Source organism: Botryllus schlosseri, chromosome 5, assembly GCF_051294905.1.
Source record: "Botryllus schlosseri isolate E-star chromosome 5, Bs_hap1, whole genome shotgun sequence".
Taxonomy (NCBI): Eukaryota; Metazoa; Chordata; class Ascidiacea; order Stolidobranchia; family Styelidae; genus Botryllus; species Botryllus schlosseri.
In genome coordinates, this window is record NC_137240.1 from 12,434,365 (window position 1) to 12,452,333 (window position 17,969).

Here is a 17,969-nt window from a genome sequence, read left to right on the forward strand (position 1 = left end):
ACGTAATCAGATTTGCCGGTAGAGCTGAGTGAGGTGTGTTTGAAAAGGTAGGACCACTCAATAATAATTAAACATCTTCGGGCGTATATCCGTTGGCAGGAACGAAACAGCACCTCGTCAGGACCCCAAAAACGTGGGTCTTGGGCTCCCATGGGGTGATAAAACGACCCCCCATCACGTTGTTCGCGTTTGTCACGAAATTATCGGTACTGTACATGTGAGCCAGCGCGAAGCGCGAAAATTTTCGATAATTTATGATAAAATCGGTCAATCAGATCGGCGATTGCATATATATTATGCTATCAATTTATTGTCCTCTCTACTCACGTAATTAGATTTACCGGTAGAGCTGAGTGAAGTGTCTTGAAAACGGGAGGGCCCGTAAATAATGATTAAACATCTTCGGGCGGGCGGACCCGTTGATATGACTTCGTTACATGATGTTACTTCGTGACTTCCAGTCTGCTATATCAAAAAATATAGAATCGCCCAAACGTAGGCTTCTAAACTAAGAGACGCACACGATTTCAAATTGGTATTTCTTCACTGGCATAAAATTTTTCCCAGCGGGATGGTATTTGTCTTGTGAGGTTCAGATTGCAAAGACAGGAACATTCGGCGCCAGTCATTTAGGCGCCTATGGACAATTAAACCTATATGTATATTGTATAGCCTATATAACGAAGTCTTCCGTCTGCATAAGGGCATAGACCTTTTCGGCCAAGCTTTTCTCGCTGCCGATCGTTCTGACACACTTCTTGGAGTTGCATGTTATATGGCCTAAAACTTGATTATATGTCTTATGGGTCGTGGCGCGGTAATGGCCCAATACCCAATAATATAGATAAATGGCTGCTTGAATTCGCGCGCAGCGCGAAAAAAATTTGAAAAAATTGCATAAATTTTCAAAAAATACTCTATGATTTATGCTAATTCACGAAATAATTTTGGGCCCCCTTCGAGCTCGGCCCCCCCAATTGGGGGGTTTGGGGTGCTGCAGTTACGGTGCTGATTACATGCATGAGTTTCTGAGACAGTGCTGAATGCAACCCTAACGGCCCACTCAACATTCAGTTGAATTTAAAATAGGGTTACCAAATTTTTGCGAAGCAAATTCCGGATATTCTTCATCGCCCACTAGCGGATTTTGAAATGTGGTATGACAAATTGTCTTTCAATATGACGTCACACTAGCAAAGCATTGCCTATCGACCATAGGTGGTCAGTCTGGTCACGGTCCGGGGCCGTTATAATGTTAGGTCGGTGCATTTATGCGGTTATGCGTTGTAACCGGGATGGAAACAACATTTTTTCATCCCCCTCCCGTCCACATGAACACTGATCTCGAGCCCACCATAGGGTAATCGATGCAACTTCTGGGGCCTATATCTAGTTATTATATGCATTTTGTCGTTAAATTTTGTGAATGAAATCAGTCTATAATATTGCTTCTTCAATGGATTATTACTATAAAATGTTGATACTTTCTCCGCCCACATGATAACAGTTAGCTGTGGAGCTGGTGGAGGACGATGACTTCGAAAATACAGGGAACGGAATTATGCATCGTAACGTCATGTCATGTCACACGGTTAAGACTATGAGCCCAAATGCAGATCCGCACCAGCAGATTGCACATCCGGTGGTTTTCAACCTTTCATTTCTAATTTAAAAATGTTTTGTGCCCAGCTCAGAATTTGATAAGCTGATTGCTGAAAAGCGGTCAGGACCTTCGCCCAGACTTACTCACGGCCTATTTTGGATGCTCAGTACGTTCAACATCTACGCGAAACCAGTGTTGGGATCAAGTCACTACCTTCGAGTCACGAGTCATCTCGAGTCATTGCAGATTTTGACTCGAGTCAAGTCAAGTCAATCAATTTTCGAAGGTGACTCGAGTCAAGTCAAGTCACTCGATTTTTGGAGGTGACTCGAGTCAAGTCGAGTCAAGTCAAGTCAAGTCACGAGTCAAGTCACAATTCAAGTCAAATTGAATCTTCTATACGTATGAGTGATGATTCAAAGTGATAACATTTTGCCAGCTGCGTGAAAGAGATTAATTGGCCATTTAGCTTGAATCAAATTACGAATATAAAGTTAAATATACAAGGAAAAAGGCGAAGTATCGCACGCGCACACGTAGAACTTGCTAATAGAATACGTGATTAACTAGTTACATGCTACAGTCTGTTACTATCAGCCAAAATGAAGGATCGAATACGAAGCTTCGAGAAGTTTAAACAAATTGATATGGTACATACACTACCCATCTACAACACACATCCGTGAGAATATAAACGCATAAACTATATTCATTCGATTTAAATCATAGAGGAGGGTTGGTAAAGGTGAGCACTGCTCAATGTAAGCGCTGAGCCGACTAAGAAACAGAGATACGTTTCTATTAATCTGCTACTACTACGACGACAACGTAAGCCGTTATCATTTCGTTTGCGGTCAATTTATTTGTGATGTAACAATGGAGGACCAGTGGAACGTACAATAAGTGAATGACTGGTTGCTCTCACAAGTGTCAGCGCCGTATCGCGAATAATCCGAACGTACACATGATGAAATGATTTAGTCGACACAGTTTGCTTATTGATGACTTGAAATTGACTCGTCAATTTTGCTCCGAGTCACGAGTCAATCCACATTTTTGAAGCGTCGAGTCAAGTCAAGTCAAGTCATTTTTGCAACGTGACTCGAGTCAAGTCAAGTCATACGAAAAAGTTCACTCGAGTCTGACTCGAGTCAAGTCATGACTCGAGTCATCCCAACACTGCGCGAAACCCAGAATAAAGACAAACCACCGCCAGGTATAGAGCCAATAGCATCTGAATGGCCTTAACTGACTCCAGTAATATACCGTTCTCCCATAATTGCGATTACTTATTTCAGTTATTATGATGGTTATTTTTATTAATTTTTGATTGTATGCTTTTTTAGGGTGGTGGTTCACATATTAGTAGCAAGTGGCATAAATCTGCCCAAAAATAATAACTTTTCTGTTGATTTACGAAAACATTTTGATCCTATTTCAAACCTTCAAAATTCTGGACATTTGGGCATATTTTAGAAATTCCTCCCGGACGCAGTTTTAGCAGTGAAATTCCGGACATGTACGGGAAATTCCGAAGTATAATAACCCTAATTTAAAATGACTTGACCGAGTCCGGCAGCAATTTGAAATGACTCGATCAAGTCGAAGATAGCTATTTGGTCCTAATACTGCTACGCTATAGCCTACAGTACACAATACCTGGGTTGTAATGACGACTCGAGTCACGATTTTCTGATGACTCTAGTCATTTTCTGAAAATGCGGAAATGACTCGACTCGAGTCAATCTGTGTATTGACTCGACTTGAACTCGAGTCATTGCGCATGACTCGAGACTCAGACGGCCAAGATCGACATTTCATTGTAATTTCGAAGACTAGTAAAGTAACTACACTATTGGGATTTCTTCCATTGGTACTGATACTTGAAAATGCGACCAGAAACTGCTAAAAATGAGGAAAATTAGTATATTATAAATGCGAACCCTTCGATATCACCAATCAGAGTTATAAAAGTGGGTTTAACAAGACTTTAACTGAAAACTCAACAGTCTCGGCGAATTGAAAATGACTCGACTCAAAACTATAGGAAGATTGACTTGTGACTCGGAGCCTTCTGACTTGGTTAAAACCCTGCACAATACCTAAAGCATTATTTCAGCTACAAACGCAGCACATCCACATTGACGGCGAGTTATAGCCAAGCCAGGCCTGCTATCAAACCCACCCATGCCCAATCCTGTTTCAACCGTTGTGTATTGATCATTTTATTTCTGATTCATAACAATGAGTTGGTGCACGCATAGACAAGGTCGGTTACCGAAAAATACAACGACAAACCAGAGAAGTTACCAAATACAAAATACTCACGATCTAGTTACTCAAATGCTACAATGGTCAATAAACTAGCAAGCAACGCCAACCAACAACCGATATAAAGTTTGACAAAGTCGAACATGTGCAAACTGCAAACACACAGTTCCAACACACGAAAAACTTCATCAAAAATTCAAGTTAACTAACTCCAGTGTAGACTTATTATCACCAGCGTTTCTGTACCAAAATGTTGTCAAAACGCGATTACCGGCTGCCAACGGCTACACTACACTGTGCTGCTGCATAAGCTGACCTCAAATCAAGATGGTCACCAGCTTAGTCAACGACAGTGTCGTACAGCAAAATTGTGACAAATTACACCAAGACGAATCAAGGGCGTCTATGCTCCCAGTTGGACACCACACTACAGGCTTAATCACAATGTTGAAGTAATTCTTTGTCGAAACATATCGAGCGGAAGATATAGACTAGTGCAACAGAAAACGTGTTAATGACTGATAGAATGGGGGAAACAACGATAACTTGCCACAGATACGGCATGACAACTTGACATATTTTACGAGGATAACGCAACGCATTAGGATTACATGAGATAGCGGTCCATCTATTCCGTCGCTATATATACAGTGAACTTACGGAGCGATAGTGACGTCACAGCACGCCGTCGGATTGTACAGCTTACCCAATATTTGGTAACACTCGAGGCATTACTCTCGGCACTGGCGTCGTTGCCGAATAGAATCACAGTAACTTTCACGTTTACAAAATATCTAGCGTTGAACCGAACTCGAGACCCTTCGCCATCGCCCTTCAGTCACAAAGTTAGCAGTTATTATGCAAAAGTGCTAGCTTATGGCTCTCAAACACACAGGTGAATCATCAAAATCAGGCAGATTCACGCCGAATTTTGGGTGGCGCTAACATTATATCTCATATGTATCTAAAATTTGAACAGCGCAAAAATTCAATCGAGCTCTACTCGTCAAAATGATTGAACGGTCGAAATGAAGTATCTGTTGTGAGCATGAAACTGGCGATCAAAAATCGACGTTTCCGGGACCGCGGTCCGGCAAGCTCCGTCGTAAACCGTCCGAAAAGCTTGGCGGGACAATCCGCAATCGTAACAATTAAGCACCGCGAGCTCTAAAACCATGATTAAGAAGCGTTAACAAGAAATTGCATGAAATCGCAGAAGCCAGTACGTGTAATCATACGACATCGAGTAAATGTACTATCGCAAAACTGTAAAAGCTCCGAGCTTATCGACGCAGAACACTCGCTTTTCGAGACGAAAAATAATCGAGAGACGACTACCGAATAGAAAGAACAACGCCGCGCATAAAAACGCTTCGACGGCGCGAATAAAACAAAACATTGATCTAATAATATGAAGCAAATACACCCGATACAAATTACGATAATGACAAAAAAACACGCTAAAAACAGATACACTGTGAATCAACACGCGGCATTCCCACACGAGAGTACAGACGTAATAATGAGCAGTGCTACAAATACCATGAAACTTAATTACTACGTGAAGAGTCGGCCGCTGATCTGAAGAAAGTCGAACCCGAAAAATACGCGGTGCACGAGCGAGGTGCTCAGCAATTTCCGCCCGGCCGCCGGCGATAAGGCAATATATGACAACGGTTCTTTACAGTGCGCGTGGCGCGTGTCCAGACGACAATTGAATGATTGCGGTGTGCAGTACTAAAAGCGCAGTCTACAAGGAACTCTGCCAATAGGAGATGGCACGTGAAATCGAGGCGTCCGTGGGGGCAGCCCCCAAAATTTGCAATAGTCTCTTTTTGATAAAACCTCGTCGCAACAATGGTACACACACACAGACAGGTTGGCTATGGTTGATAAAAGTACTGGTACGCCGCTTGCTTGTTCGGACTGAAGGCGTAAGGCACAAACATTCCTGTGGAAAAAGACAGAACTGGTAATTTTCAATTCAGCGCCAGGCGGCCCCGCGTACAGATACAGAAAAGAGGCACAAGTAACGATATCAAGCTCTACTCCATTGTAACTAGAAAACACACAATGTCTAAAACTATACGGCTGAGCACAACAATCAAAGCGCTCGAATCAAGCATCACTTGTGATGATTCGAGTCAAAATTACACTCTTTTGACATCAAGAGGTATTTTGTCAACGAAAAACATAGTATCGATACTTTCTGCCCACCGATACCTTTTTTCCACGGTGGGAGCCTAGAAACTTCTGTTTTTTGTACTGTGTCGGCACAAAGCTCAAATATTTGTTGTAACGACGTTTCTGTGTGCCGGTAATCGTCCTTCGGCATTCTTACCAAGCGCTATGAATTAGTCATGATCAAGCGATACAAAATTTTTGTCAACAGCATAAATTTCTTTGTCACCATGAAAAGGATACAGTTTTAACGTTTCCCAACATTACCAATGCATACAGCCGCAGATAGTAAAAAAAAAACAAATGTCCAACAAAAAATCCTATCCCCGTTACCTGGAGCCGGTGGACTTGTCATGTAAGGCGCTCGTCCGTACTGGTGGTAGATGGCGGCCGCCGCGATATTGAGCCCGTTCGCGTGCGTGGTCGGACCGACCGACAGGTGGCCGGGATTGTTGAGCGCGCCGGGCGAGTGGATGAGAGACCGCTGCGGTAAGCCCAGTTGAGGAGTCGGCAGTAAGTTGCTCGCGGCAAACTCGGGCCGGACCTGCCCGGGACAGAAGGGCGCGTTAAAATTGAGAGAAGCAGCGATTTCCGAGTAGGTAAAAATGTAACATGTGCCCAACACTTCACTATACCCGCTAATCTTCACAATGTATTCCAGCCGAAGAAACCGTTACCTGAGCGAGGTTCAAAGGATGCTGATTCGAAACAGTGTAGTACGCGGACGGCCCTTTCATCGGGTTGCTAATACTCATGCTGGCGGACGGCCGTCGGTACTTGCTGGCGCTGTGGTGCGACGCGTTCTGCTTGGAATGCGACTGCTTGATCGCGCCCGGCCTGCGTCCCTGGGCCGGCGCGCCGTAACCGTCGCCCTCGTACCGGTGACCGGACGGCCGGTGCGCGTTCGGGTGGCAAACGGCCGAGGTGTCGCGGACTTGGTAGGTCTCCGCCTTGCACGAACGCGGACCGTGCCGGTACTCGCCGTCAGAACCGCCGCTGCCGTCGTAGACTTCCATCTTTGTACTATCAGAGACAAATTTTGCATATTAAAGATACCAGTTATGCAGCAGTTTGACGGTATTGCGAACCGCCTGCGAACTTCACCTAAAACACTGGTTAGAGCCAGGCAAAATCAAGTCGACATGGTCTTGCCATTAGATTGGAGCCAAGGAGCCAAAAAAATATTTCTTGCCGCATCCGACGTCACCGTGAAGACAGATATGATGAGTAGGGGTTTCATCGATGCAAAATAAGCTTGATATGCGCAATGGCGCTTAGCGGCAAGGAATAACATTTACAATATCGACTTCCTGCAATTACGTGCAGGAAGAATCGTAATTACTCATTCTCCACTCAAAACAGCAATCTAGATGTTGAGTACAAAAATTACAATCCCGAAATTAGCAAGTTCAAGGACCTTCGACATTTGAGGCATTTAGGCTCAGCCACATAAAACACACACCGATCCATCACATTACAGCAAAATATGTAACGCACCTCGCCGACGAATCCACATTGTTCGACTGTATTGGCAACCGATTTCCGGGTGATCCGGACGACCGTTCCAGACAATCAACGGGGCTGTCTCGAACAGTGACGCAGCTGATGACGTTATTCCTCTGCCTGAAAATGGAGCGGTATCTATTTTAATTTTAGGTTGAAAATAAATGTTCAGACCTGCTGACACAGCAAATATTTCGCCACACTAAATCTAAGAGCGCCGAGAGAGTGTAACCATGAAGAAATGCGAGACATATATTTCGCAAATGGTTTAGAAACGATGACATGTCAGGTCAATGCCCCTGATATACATAGTTGCAGCTAGAGTGCAATGACACACTCAGCGCAAATCTTTAAGCTGCAATCTCAATACGGTGGCTTTGATGTAAATGGCTGCTGCCAAAAATATCTTCACACTTCTATCATTAGCTTGAGTGCAAATTACATAACACACCGCAACAGCAATGTGCAAATTAGCTAGTTCGTAATGGCGAGTGCCATGAGAGAGAGGCATTAAAAATAGCGATTTATGGTCCGCTCGGGTCAGGTCTGGGGGTAATGTCATGTTAAGGTTGTTTCGACTTACTCGCTTTCCTGACACTAACTATTTTAAACAACAGCTAACACATGATATCATGATTTTTCAAGTCCACTTATCAACGAGTCAACAGTCGTAAAAAAAATCGCTAAACACTCACGTCGGCAACCCTGTAGTCATGGGCCGCTCCTCCTCGCTATCGCTACTTATCGTGATCACGCTCACGCGGCTCTGTCGCCGTTGATGCGCGTCAGGACTCGGCGTCTCGTCTGATATCACGATAGGCTGCGGAACCGGCGGCGACTGATTCGCACTGGAATGGAACGAACGTTAAACTAACGCTCAGGCCTACGCCGAGAAAAAACAGTACTCACGGTCTACGCAAGGGGTTGGAATGTTGTAGGAATCCGTTTGCAGGATGGTGTCCCAGTCTCGGCTGACTGTAGTATCCGCTGAAATACAGAAAGAACACCGTGTGCATTGTGCGATAAATTAAAGCAACTTTAATGTTGCGAGTGCCGTGAACTAGGGTTAGGACTTGAAAAAAAAAATTGCCTGTGGCAGGAATTAATGAACATTTTAGTATAAATTAATAAAATTATAATCATTTTGTTCAAATCGAAAAAAATGTCCCGCACAAACTAACTTCAATTTTCGACATTGGTCCAAATATAGAAAAAATTACAATTCAAAGGTATTCTTTGCTACAAATTTAATTCTCGTATATATATGTCCTTTTGCATGTCTGGTAAAGTTCATCCATCAATTTGACACCCCTTTTTGTTTATATGTTAGTGCCACGGACATATCTGACTTCAAATGGGGTTTTAAGGCACCTTACCGCTGCAGGACATCCGAGCGCAAAGATAGCAGCAAATAATCTGGTACTTCTTCGATAGTAGGTAGAGATCGAAAAGTATTCACCATGATCACCAATAAATGTTTCCCATGAACACGAACGAAAATTTATAGACGTCAAAATAAATTGTTTTTTTGGGCCTTTGTTTTTTTTTTCTAGTCATAACCCTAATGAGCATTGAGCATCTGTCAGCTGAGCATGAGGATTAAAGTCATGGCAAGATTGACGGTGAGGGTTAATTTAGGGGTTAGGGTTTGAGTTGGAGAAGGTTTTGGGGTTATTACGTCATATGATCGACTGTCGCACGCTCGAACGTTGTTGAGATCAGATCGTCCTTTTAGTAGTGAATCCTGATTTGCAAAATAAACAGAGCCGGGTTACTTAAATTTTGCGAAGCAAATATGGACTAGGACTCGTAATTTCCCATCATTTTCACAACACAATATGGCGTAATGAATTTGAGTTGACATACTTTGACAAGATAAAAACAGATTTGCAAATACGATTGTGACCCGGGAATTCACAAACCAGAATCCTTAACCGGAATTTAGTTTGAAAACATAACCATGTCAACACGTGAAAGTAACGTTTACGACTGTAATTGATTGCGGGCAGAAACGTCACCTAAGAGTTATTCTGGGTTTACGACGTCGTAAATTGAGTTTTAAGAGGCTGTAAAGACAGAATCTTTAATCCTACTACTACAACAAATAATGTAGTGGTTCCCTAAATTTTTCAGCTTGTGACACACAGAAAAGTTATAAAACGAGTGACACACTTACAAGAGAAAAGCTGCTGTTAGAAATTCATTTTCTCTCGTGAATAGGATGGAATCACTGTCGCAATGCGCGATTCAGCTAGCTGTGGTATAACTACATATCTATCTAACAAACATTCATACACTTCACGAGCAGGGCTAGCTGTATGATAACAGGCCAGAAACGAGACGTACTTGATCAATTCGTTGGGCTCTGCGACAGGGTGAGCAGAATATCCCGGCGCCGTGAGAGCGGAGATGGGCTGCCACGCGGGAAGCAGCATTTGTCTAGTCGTAATTTGATTCTGTCAGACAAACAAGCGTAATGGCACAAGCGTAAAAAAGGGCGTCCAAGTTGAAAATGTACCTGAGCGAGAAGCTGGGTTTGCAAAGAGAGGTGGGCCGTAGCGCCGGGCGCAGGAACAGCCACGGGCTGCAGTATCGCGGCGGTAGGCGCCGCGTGGTGAGGGAAGCCTGCGACGCTTTGCTGTCCGTGAGATCTAGGAACAGAGGTACTGCTGTTGAATCACTCAGCCCCCAGAATACGCATTGGCAAGTGGCAACTAAGGCTACGCTAAACCAGGGACATGACTAGTCCGATCATGTGTACCACTGATTATTATGTCGCACATTATAAGACTTGAAAAGGTAAAATACCAGTGTCATCTTACTTTAACGTGACCGCATGGATAATAATTCCAGTTTCACGTTCAATTAAAAATAGTTAACAAATATATGGTGTATCGCACAGTGACAACGTTTGGGCCTGAACAATGCTTCACAGAAATATTGTTTTGACGAACGTTGGGAGTTGCATGCATTGGATGATATGAATGGCCATATGAGCCTTCAAGGTTATCATGGCGCCAAGATAGTAACAAAACTACAGCCGAAAATATCGACTCTCGTCACACAAATCATTGTGCCCAGGCCTATTAACGACGAGTGTATTTGTGGAGCTGCAATGTTCTATTTATGGACTAACTTCCTCCAAACAACATTTCAATTAACAAACGAAATATTGTTGTCAATGATAAAATAATTCAATGTAACAGACATCTCTCCCAGGTAAATCACCATTATATTAGCTATCGGGCAATAGTTGGCCAATAGTCGACATTTCAGACAAGTTCGTTCCGGCAATCAAGTTGCTTGAAGGTGGGTTGGAGGACAAGTTTGTCAGTGCCAATTGAAAACAATTCTTGAAATAATTACGTTGCGCACTGCAACACGATAGCATACCAATTTAAATTTACTGCAAATAGGAAAATCTCGGCTTGATATAGTACCAGCCTAAACGCATCAAGTGAAAGACATTATTATGAGCCAGCCTAGGTAAGGTGAACAGAACACATGACACGAGATGTAGAATAGGGTCATTCGGATCAATATGCAGTCGAGACAAAACAGGAACATGAACACGGAATCATTCTTGTCAATCGTGTCACGCTAACTGATCGGACACCTCACAGTGCCACACGTAACCATGGTACGCACCACGCACACTTCACTAACTGTATGAGCTAGCAGAGGTGGTCAGTAACAAGTACTTCTACGTTTTCAGAGTGCTCAAGCTTTTTGCATACTTCCACCAACTTACAGTATTTTTCCCACCTCGTTGAAGCAGTTTTGGAAATCGCTTGTGATCGAGTTCAAATGTATGGTGTTAACGTATATATCGTCGCAGTGGAATCAAAGTGACTTATGTTCATTTTACACATTTTGAGAAAATTGACTTCACATAAAGTTTTCATCCTCTTTCAGCCATACATTGGCTCTGATTAACTTTGAATTAATGAAACAGACATAACCATGGCCAAGATATGGCCGAAAAAAATTGAATTTTTTTCGTAAACGTGATTTTTTTCAAGTTTTAAAAATGAACCTTCAAATTTTGAAAACTGGACATAAGTCACTTTGATTCCACTGCGACGATATGTTCATTTTTGATGGTTCACAAGTGGCAAAAATTTATACGCAGTGACTTTGTAATCAAGAAACATCGTAAACAAATCTGTTTACCTTAAATTAATGAACATATGAAAAGATGACTAGTATATGAAAAGAGAGAATAACATATGGTCAAATTGGTTATCCAGTATAATTACTACCTTGGACTTGTCTCGATCCCAGGATACGTGGGGCAGATGAAAAACGACGGCTGAAACGGCTCCGGCCTCGGGTAGGAATGCGTGGCGCCTCTCGACGTCTGCGCGCTGAACGTATTTGGCAAGGACACGGCTATGCTCCTGGTCAACGGGTTGGCGGGCAGCGCCGGCCCAGGCATGAACCCGTTCACCAGCGGCGAATGCTGCGGCGCGCTTGAACTGTGGAACATTTCGTAAACGGCGTGATGGCTTTTCCGGCACACCTCCATCTTCTCGATGGCGGACTTGACCCTAGGTGGACAGGACGAAGGAACATAAATTACGATAGGATGTGGTCGGTAACGGAAGTAATTCTAAATACTATCTTGGAAATACATATTGAAATATACCCGAATACACGGTACTCACAGAGAGGTTTGGCTGTAGTCGTAAAGGTGACGCATTGTCACGAAATTGTGCCTCAAGGCCTCCGCGGGACCGATACGCGAGTCTGCGTCGAGAATCAGCATCCTCTTGATCAATTCCAGAAACTCACGACGGTCCAGTCTTTCGGCCATCATGTCGGCACCCTCGTAACCGGGGATATTGACCTGCGCGGCAGATATCAATCAAGTAACCGGGATGAAAAATTTTCACTTCTCTACAAACAGCTATTTGAAACCGTAATCCGAATTACCTTTGAATATATTAATAACTAACTTTTCGACAATTAGCCAAGATCGAATTGCAGTGAATTCTAATTTTCAAATACAATGATGTTTGTGATAAGTTTAAACTGAAATTTACGCAACAGTTAGTTCAACATCCAAAGAACATCATTATAATCACGATTACTTTTAATAGTAATTGAGATACATTAACAGCAAATTTCCAATGCAAGAAAAGCAATCAATTAAAATGCCTCTCTAATCGCCGAAACAACATATGTAACTTCGTGCACTGATAAATTCAGTGTATAATCTTGCAATCACGGTTCAGAGACAAGATACAGTCAGTATACAGTTCACAACATAGACTATTCCCTGATATTTTGAACATATTTTATAATATTGGAGATATGGATTCGCCACAAGGTATAAAGGTTATAATTGAATCAGGGGCAGAAAACAGACATTTTCAATTCTCTACTCGTTCCTGACGATAACCCCTGCCAAGTGTCAGCCAAAAAATATTCGGATTCACTTCAATATCTATCTGCTCCAAGAAGCTCTTCAAGGTTAGAATCATAAACTAACCAATATCTGTTACCTACATCTGTACAACAAACACAAATCTTACATGCGCCATATCCTCCAGAGACTTGAAAATATATTTCCTCGCCTCCTTCGACTTGATCCCGGATTCGCGTTCGTGCTCGTCCGGATTTTTCAACCTCCACATCGGATAGATCCCGTCCAGTTGCTTACAGAAAAACTTGGCCGTCTTGGACCCTTCGTTCAACATGAGATCGGGCGGAAGCCCTTGTGTTTGCGATATGTACCGAATCTGAACAAATTAAAGGATCGCGATGACAATCGATCATATCCCTGCATCGCAGCAACATAGAACATACCTGATCATACTCCGAAGCGCCAGGATACAGCGGCCATCCTAAGAATAGCTCCGCCACGACACAACCCAATGACCACATGTCAATTTTCTCATTGAACGGCAAACCCAAGATAATCTCTGGCGCTCTGCAATGAATGAAAATTTTTAGATACGAGTCTGAATCTCTACGCAACACGTTCTTTTGTACATAACATGAATCTTGGTAATAAAATTACCAGTTGCTATCGCAATTATGATATAACGTTTACAGGGTCGCGGGCCTTCAAATACATGAGCAATAAACTCTGAAAACGGATGATATAAAATTGGCAGCCTACTGACACAATCGAAGATGATGGGGTAGTAAAGACGCTCACGTTATTCTTTCCTTACGTAGGCCTGCAATATGTACCAGTCCAATGCCGATTTAATCTAAGACAAGATTACATATATGCAATATCCAATGCAGCATTCCAGTATCTATGGGACTAGGAATTTATACAATACCATTTCAGTAAGCACATAGAGATCGGAGTCAATTTAATTTAGAACATTACCTTCTAACTTATATTAATATTCAAGTGAAGTATCAAATAATCTTTAGTATCAACACTAAGGAGAAATTCCAACTCTACACTCCCGACACCATAAGAAAAAGAATAATCTCACAAACTACGGGGTACCTGTAATATCTCGACTGAAGATACGTAGACGGAATCGTCTTGTTGATGTAACTCGCAGATCCAAAGTCAATAACTTTAACCCGATAAGGCTGTCGAGCAGGGTCAACAAGCATTATGTTTTCGGGTTTCAAATCGGCGTGGATCAAACCGAGCTTTTTCAACTTCAACAAAGCCGTAAGCACCTTCAAATAGACACGTGTTACATTAGCATATTACTGTTATCGTCCATATTCCATTAACACACAAGTCACACAAAAGACAGAAGCTATAAGCCTAGCGTTAAAAAAATCGTACCTGCTGCATGATAGGTCGAATGTACTTCAACTTCAGCGGGTAGAATTTATTTTGCTTCAGGAAATCGTAAAGATTTTGTTCCAGCATTTCAAACACCAGACACGTGTGATTCTTATGCTGGAAGCACTCGAAAGCCCGCACAAAGTTGCATTCCTCCGCGTTTTCTTTCGAGAGATGGCTCAGAATGCTGACCTGTGACGCTCGAAAGTTGAATCCACCAACCGGTTACTGGCTATCATTGTTCACAATTCCATTACCTCTATTTGACCTTGTCGCGCGTAAGACGGATGGTTTTTCAGAATCTTGATGGCAACAATTTCGTTCGTCCCGTGCTTCCAGCATTTGACCACTTGCCCAAACGTACCTCTCCCGAGAAACTCTAGCACTTCGTATTCATTAGAGGGCGAGCGGAGAGTCTGAAGAGACAGTTGCGAACAAATAAAAGACGAGGGATAAACCAAATACAGGAAGGGAAGATAACCTTTAGAATGACACTGTTCAGATCGATTTTCCATTTTCGGGGACCAATTATAAACTTAAACTTCCATTTCACAACTATGGTAATTAGCGTCCAGTCTTGTATTATTCGCAGAAATCCATACAATATCTGCGACAATATAAACACATCATCACATCAGAGGGTGCAGTATATATCGTATGTAGAGCTCCCAGGAGAGACATATTCATCAGTTTGTTGTGATTAAAGTGATCATCATTTTTTTAATAAATATTACGCTGCACACAACATGGAAGCGGCACAGTTGTGTGGTTGTGTTTTCTATGTGAACACACAACCACACACAATAAAATTAGAAGTCACGCTTTGGAATAGTCTCAGCCATAACGTGTAGTTTGTCATTAGGGAGAAAATGATTCACAGTAGACAAACCCTTCCAACAGTAGGATAGTATCAAACAAATGCCACTGCCGAATCAACATTGAATTGCCAATAATCTCACGGGTTACCAACCTCATGTGGCACAAGCTTATAGTCTCCTTCACTTGAACTAGAGCTCTGTTGGTCATTATTTTTCATCTTCAGAGCTTGTTTCGGAGTGTTGTGCTTTTGAGATGCCGACGATGTAATAATCTGGAACAATCAAAGTCAGTGTTCAACAAAAGACGAGTAAAAAATGGATATGTTCATAATTCCACTAAAATGGTCAGTGAAATAATATTTAACAGCTTTAGAGATCTACAGGACATCACTAATAATTCCAAGGTTATATCTTGGATTACGTACTACTTTTACAAGATGACCACATGGACCTAATAGATGTAACTGGATTTACTAACAGCCAATAATTAGCAAAGAAAATTGTAATTAGCTAAATTGAATAGCGTAATTTGTAGGATGAGCTAATTGATAAGTGTTATTGACGTATTTAAATACTGTAGGCCAATCACCAGAGATATGAAGATAGTAAGCCAAAACAATCTGGAAGTTTTTTGGTGTAAGTGATAATCAGAGCTTTGAAAAAATATTCTCGGATTATTATTTCCAACTAGCGTAGAATCACATGCCTGCCTAGAATACACTTGAGAAATGCGATATTACCGTCAATGATACCCACAGAAGGAGGTACAATTTAAGTAAAGGTATGTTATATCAAATTGAGCACTGTCACTGCACAGTAACATAATTTGGATCTCTAGCCATCACGAAAATGAACACAGTAGCTTGCAGCCCGAACTATCAATCTTGGCAGATTGTTCAAAGAGCCTCATTGTATTATCAATGACAAGACCAGACTAGGCCAAAAGCACTCAATATTTTACGTTATCTCTAGGATATAATTACGAAGAAGTTCTCTAGAACTGCGACACTGGCAACTAATTCTCAAGAGACAAAAGTTACTAGTGTTCACCCACCAAAACGCAAAATGCTTGAAGTAAAGAGAAATAGTAATCAATCACAAGTCAAGCAACCTCTTTACATGAATGGGGACTACTAAAACATGTACTATATGACTTGAAGAAAACATTATCCATCAGCATAACGTCAACAGAAACCTGAATATTTTTCATTTTCGCCCATCTGTGTGTGTGGGGAATTTCCTAACAAGTGTCATAGCATAACTGAGTAATCTTTTAGGGATATATATTATATTACAAGTACCTGATGATGTCCGTTCCGCTGCTGCCGACCAGGGTGAATTTGTGTGTACTGTGGCGCGGGTTGCGGTATCTGCATTTGCAACTGCTGTGTCATTGGATGCGAATGGCTCCCTACTCCCGCCGGTTGACGGCTCAAAACACTGGTAAGGGAATTCGCGGTCATGGTTGGCTTCATTATAAAATGTGATTGATCCTCAATGTGCATGATTTAGTCCCGACTGGAGAGTAGTGGCGCTATCCAGCATATACTTTCGTGTTGAAGTACAGGCAGAGGCAGCATTTTACAATGCAAGGATTATGAGCGGTAATATTCCCAACCTATAGCCAGTTGGTATTACTAGCCATCCCGTTCAACTTGGAATGATGGCATCCAGATAGCTAACACTGAAATTCAAGGAAAACATCAACTACAAGTAACCAACTATAAGTAGACTAACATGCCGAGTTCAAGTATAGTGGATGAATCTAATTCTTAGTATGTAATTCAATTCAAAAAGTATAGGTTAACGCTAATTATTCCTCTCACTGAAATCTTAGTAGATTCTCTGCAATAATAATTTATGTGTGCAAAAGCACAAGGATCTCAAAGAGAAGTTCAACACGCCACTGTCAAAGTATTTATAAAACATGTCTAATCTGTGCGACGAAGGCAAGCATTTCAACATTACAGGGCAGTCCAGTCCTGTTATATAGGAGTCAGCAACCAAACCTTATCAATGCGCAAGAACATGAGAAATATACTGTTATAATATATTTCTCTAATCAGTTAATGAGTATAGGCTATAAACAATCACAATCAAACAATCAATAACATGCTATAAATTAAGGACATCCCTGAGTTATTGTGAGTACATATTAGGCTATCTAATGCAGAAGTGGGCATTAATGAACTACTTATACTTTTCGAAATACTTCAAGTAAAACTTGCCTACTCATACTACTTCAAGTAGAACTCGACAGTCTCCGGTTTATAGGTAAAACCAGGCCTTGAGTAGGCCTACTTACTTTCTAGTTACTTGTAAATTACTACTTCTAGTTCTACTTGAGTATTAATTCACAGCGTTACTTCAACTTCAGTACCGATGGAGACCACTTGGAGCAATTATGATCCCATGATACTGTTTGTGTGGCATGTGCAGTTGGTGAAGATATTTTACAATCATGCACTTAACTGTACGAATTCCAAACTGGCTGTCAATTTAGTATGGTAAATCTAAACATAACCCATTGCCCATTCGGCACTTCTTCGTTATTCCCCACACATCCAGAAGTGATCACCATGAAACCAATAAATGATTCCCATGAACATGTGAAATTTTATAGACGTCAAAATGAATTGTTTTTCGCGTTGGGGTGGGATAGACGGATATTAGGGTTGAGGAGAGGGGAGATATTAGGGTTGGGGGAGAGGGGGATGTTAGGGTTAGGAGGGTTAGGGTTAGGTTAGGGTTATGATTAGGGTTAGGGGAGGTGGGATATTAGGGTTAGGGGAGGTGGAATATTAGGGGAGGTGGGATATTAGGGTTG

General features: G+C 42.0%; 1 protein-coding gene across 1 annotated transcript; it reads right to left on the bottom strand.

The window, feature by feature from the left end:
• Window positions 1–3,812: 3,812 nt before the first annotated feature.
• Window positions 3,813–17,593, bottom strand: LOC145439020 (homeodomain-interacting protein kinase 2-like). Its single transcript, XM_080316442.1, has 17 exons — window positions 16,444–17,593; window positions 15,295–15,414; window positions 14,582–14,740; window positions 14,325–14,516; window positions 14,031–14,212; window positions 13,370–13,493; window positions 13,096–13,302; window positions 12,226–12,407; window positions 11,821–12,108; window positions 10,077–10,209; window positions 9,905–10,014; window positions 8,468–8,545; window positions 8,254–8,406; window positions 7,553–7,678; window positions 6,733–7,078; window positions 6,389–6,599; window positions 3,813–5,825 (listed from the first exon to the last, which is right to left on the bottom strand). Exons 1-17 carry the CDS (start codon window positions 16,645–16,647, stop codon window positions 5,758–5,760), a joined length of 2,883 nt encoding a protein of 960 aa, XP_080172568.1. The 5' UTR covers window positions 16,648–17,593; the 3' UTR covers window positions 3,813–5,757.
• Window positions 17,594–17,969: the final 376 nt, after the last annotated feature.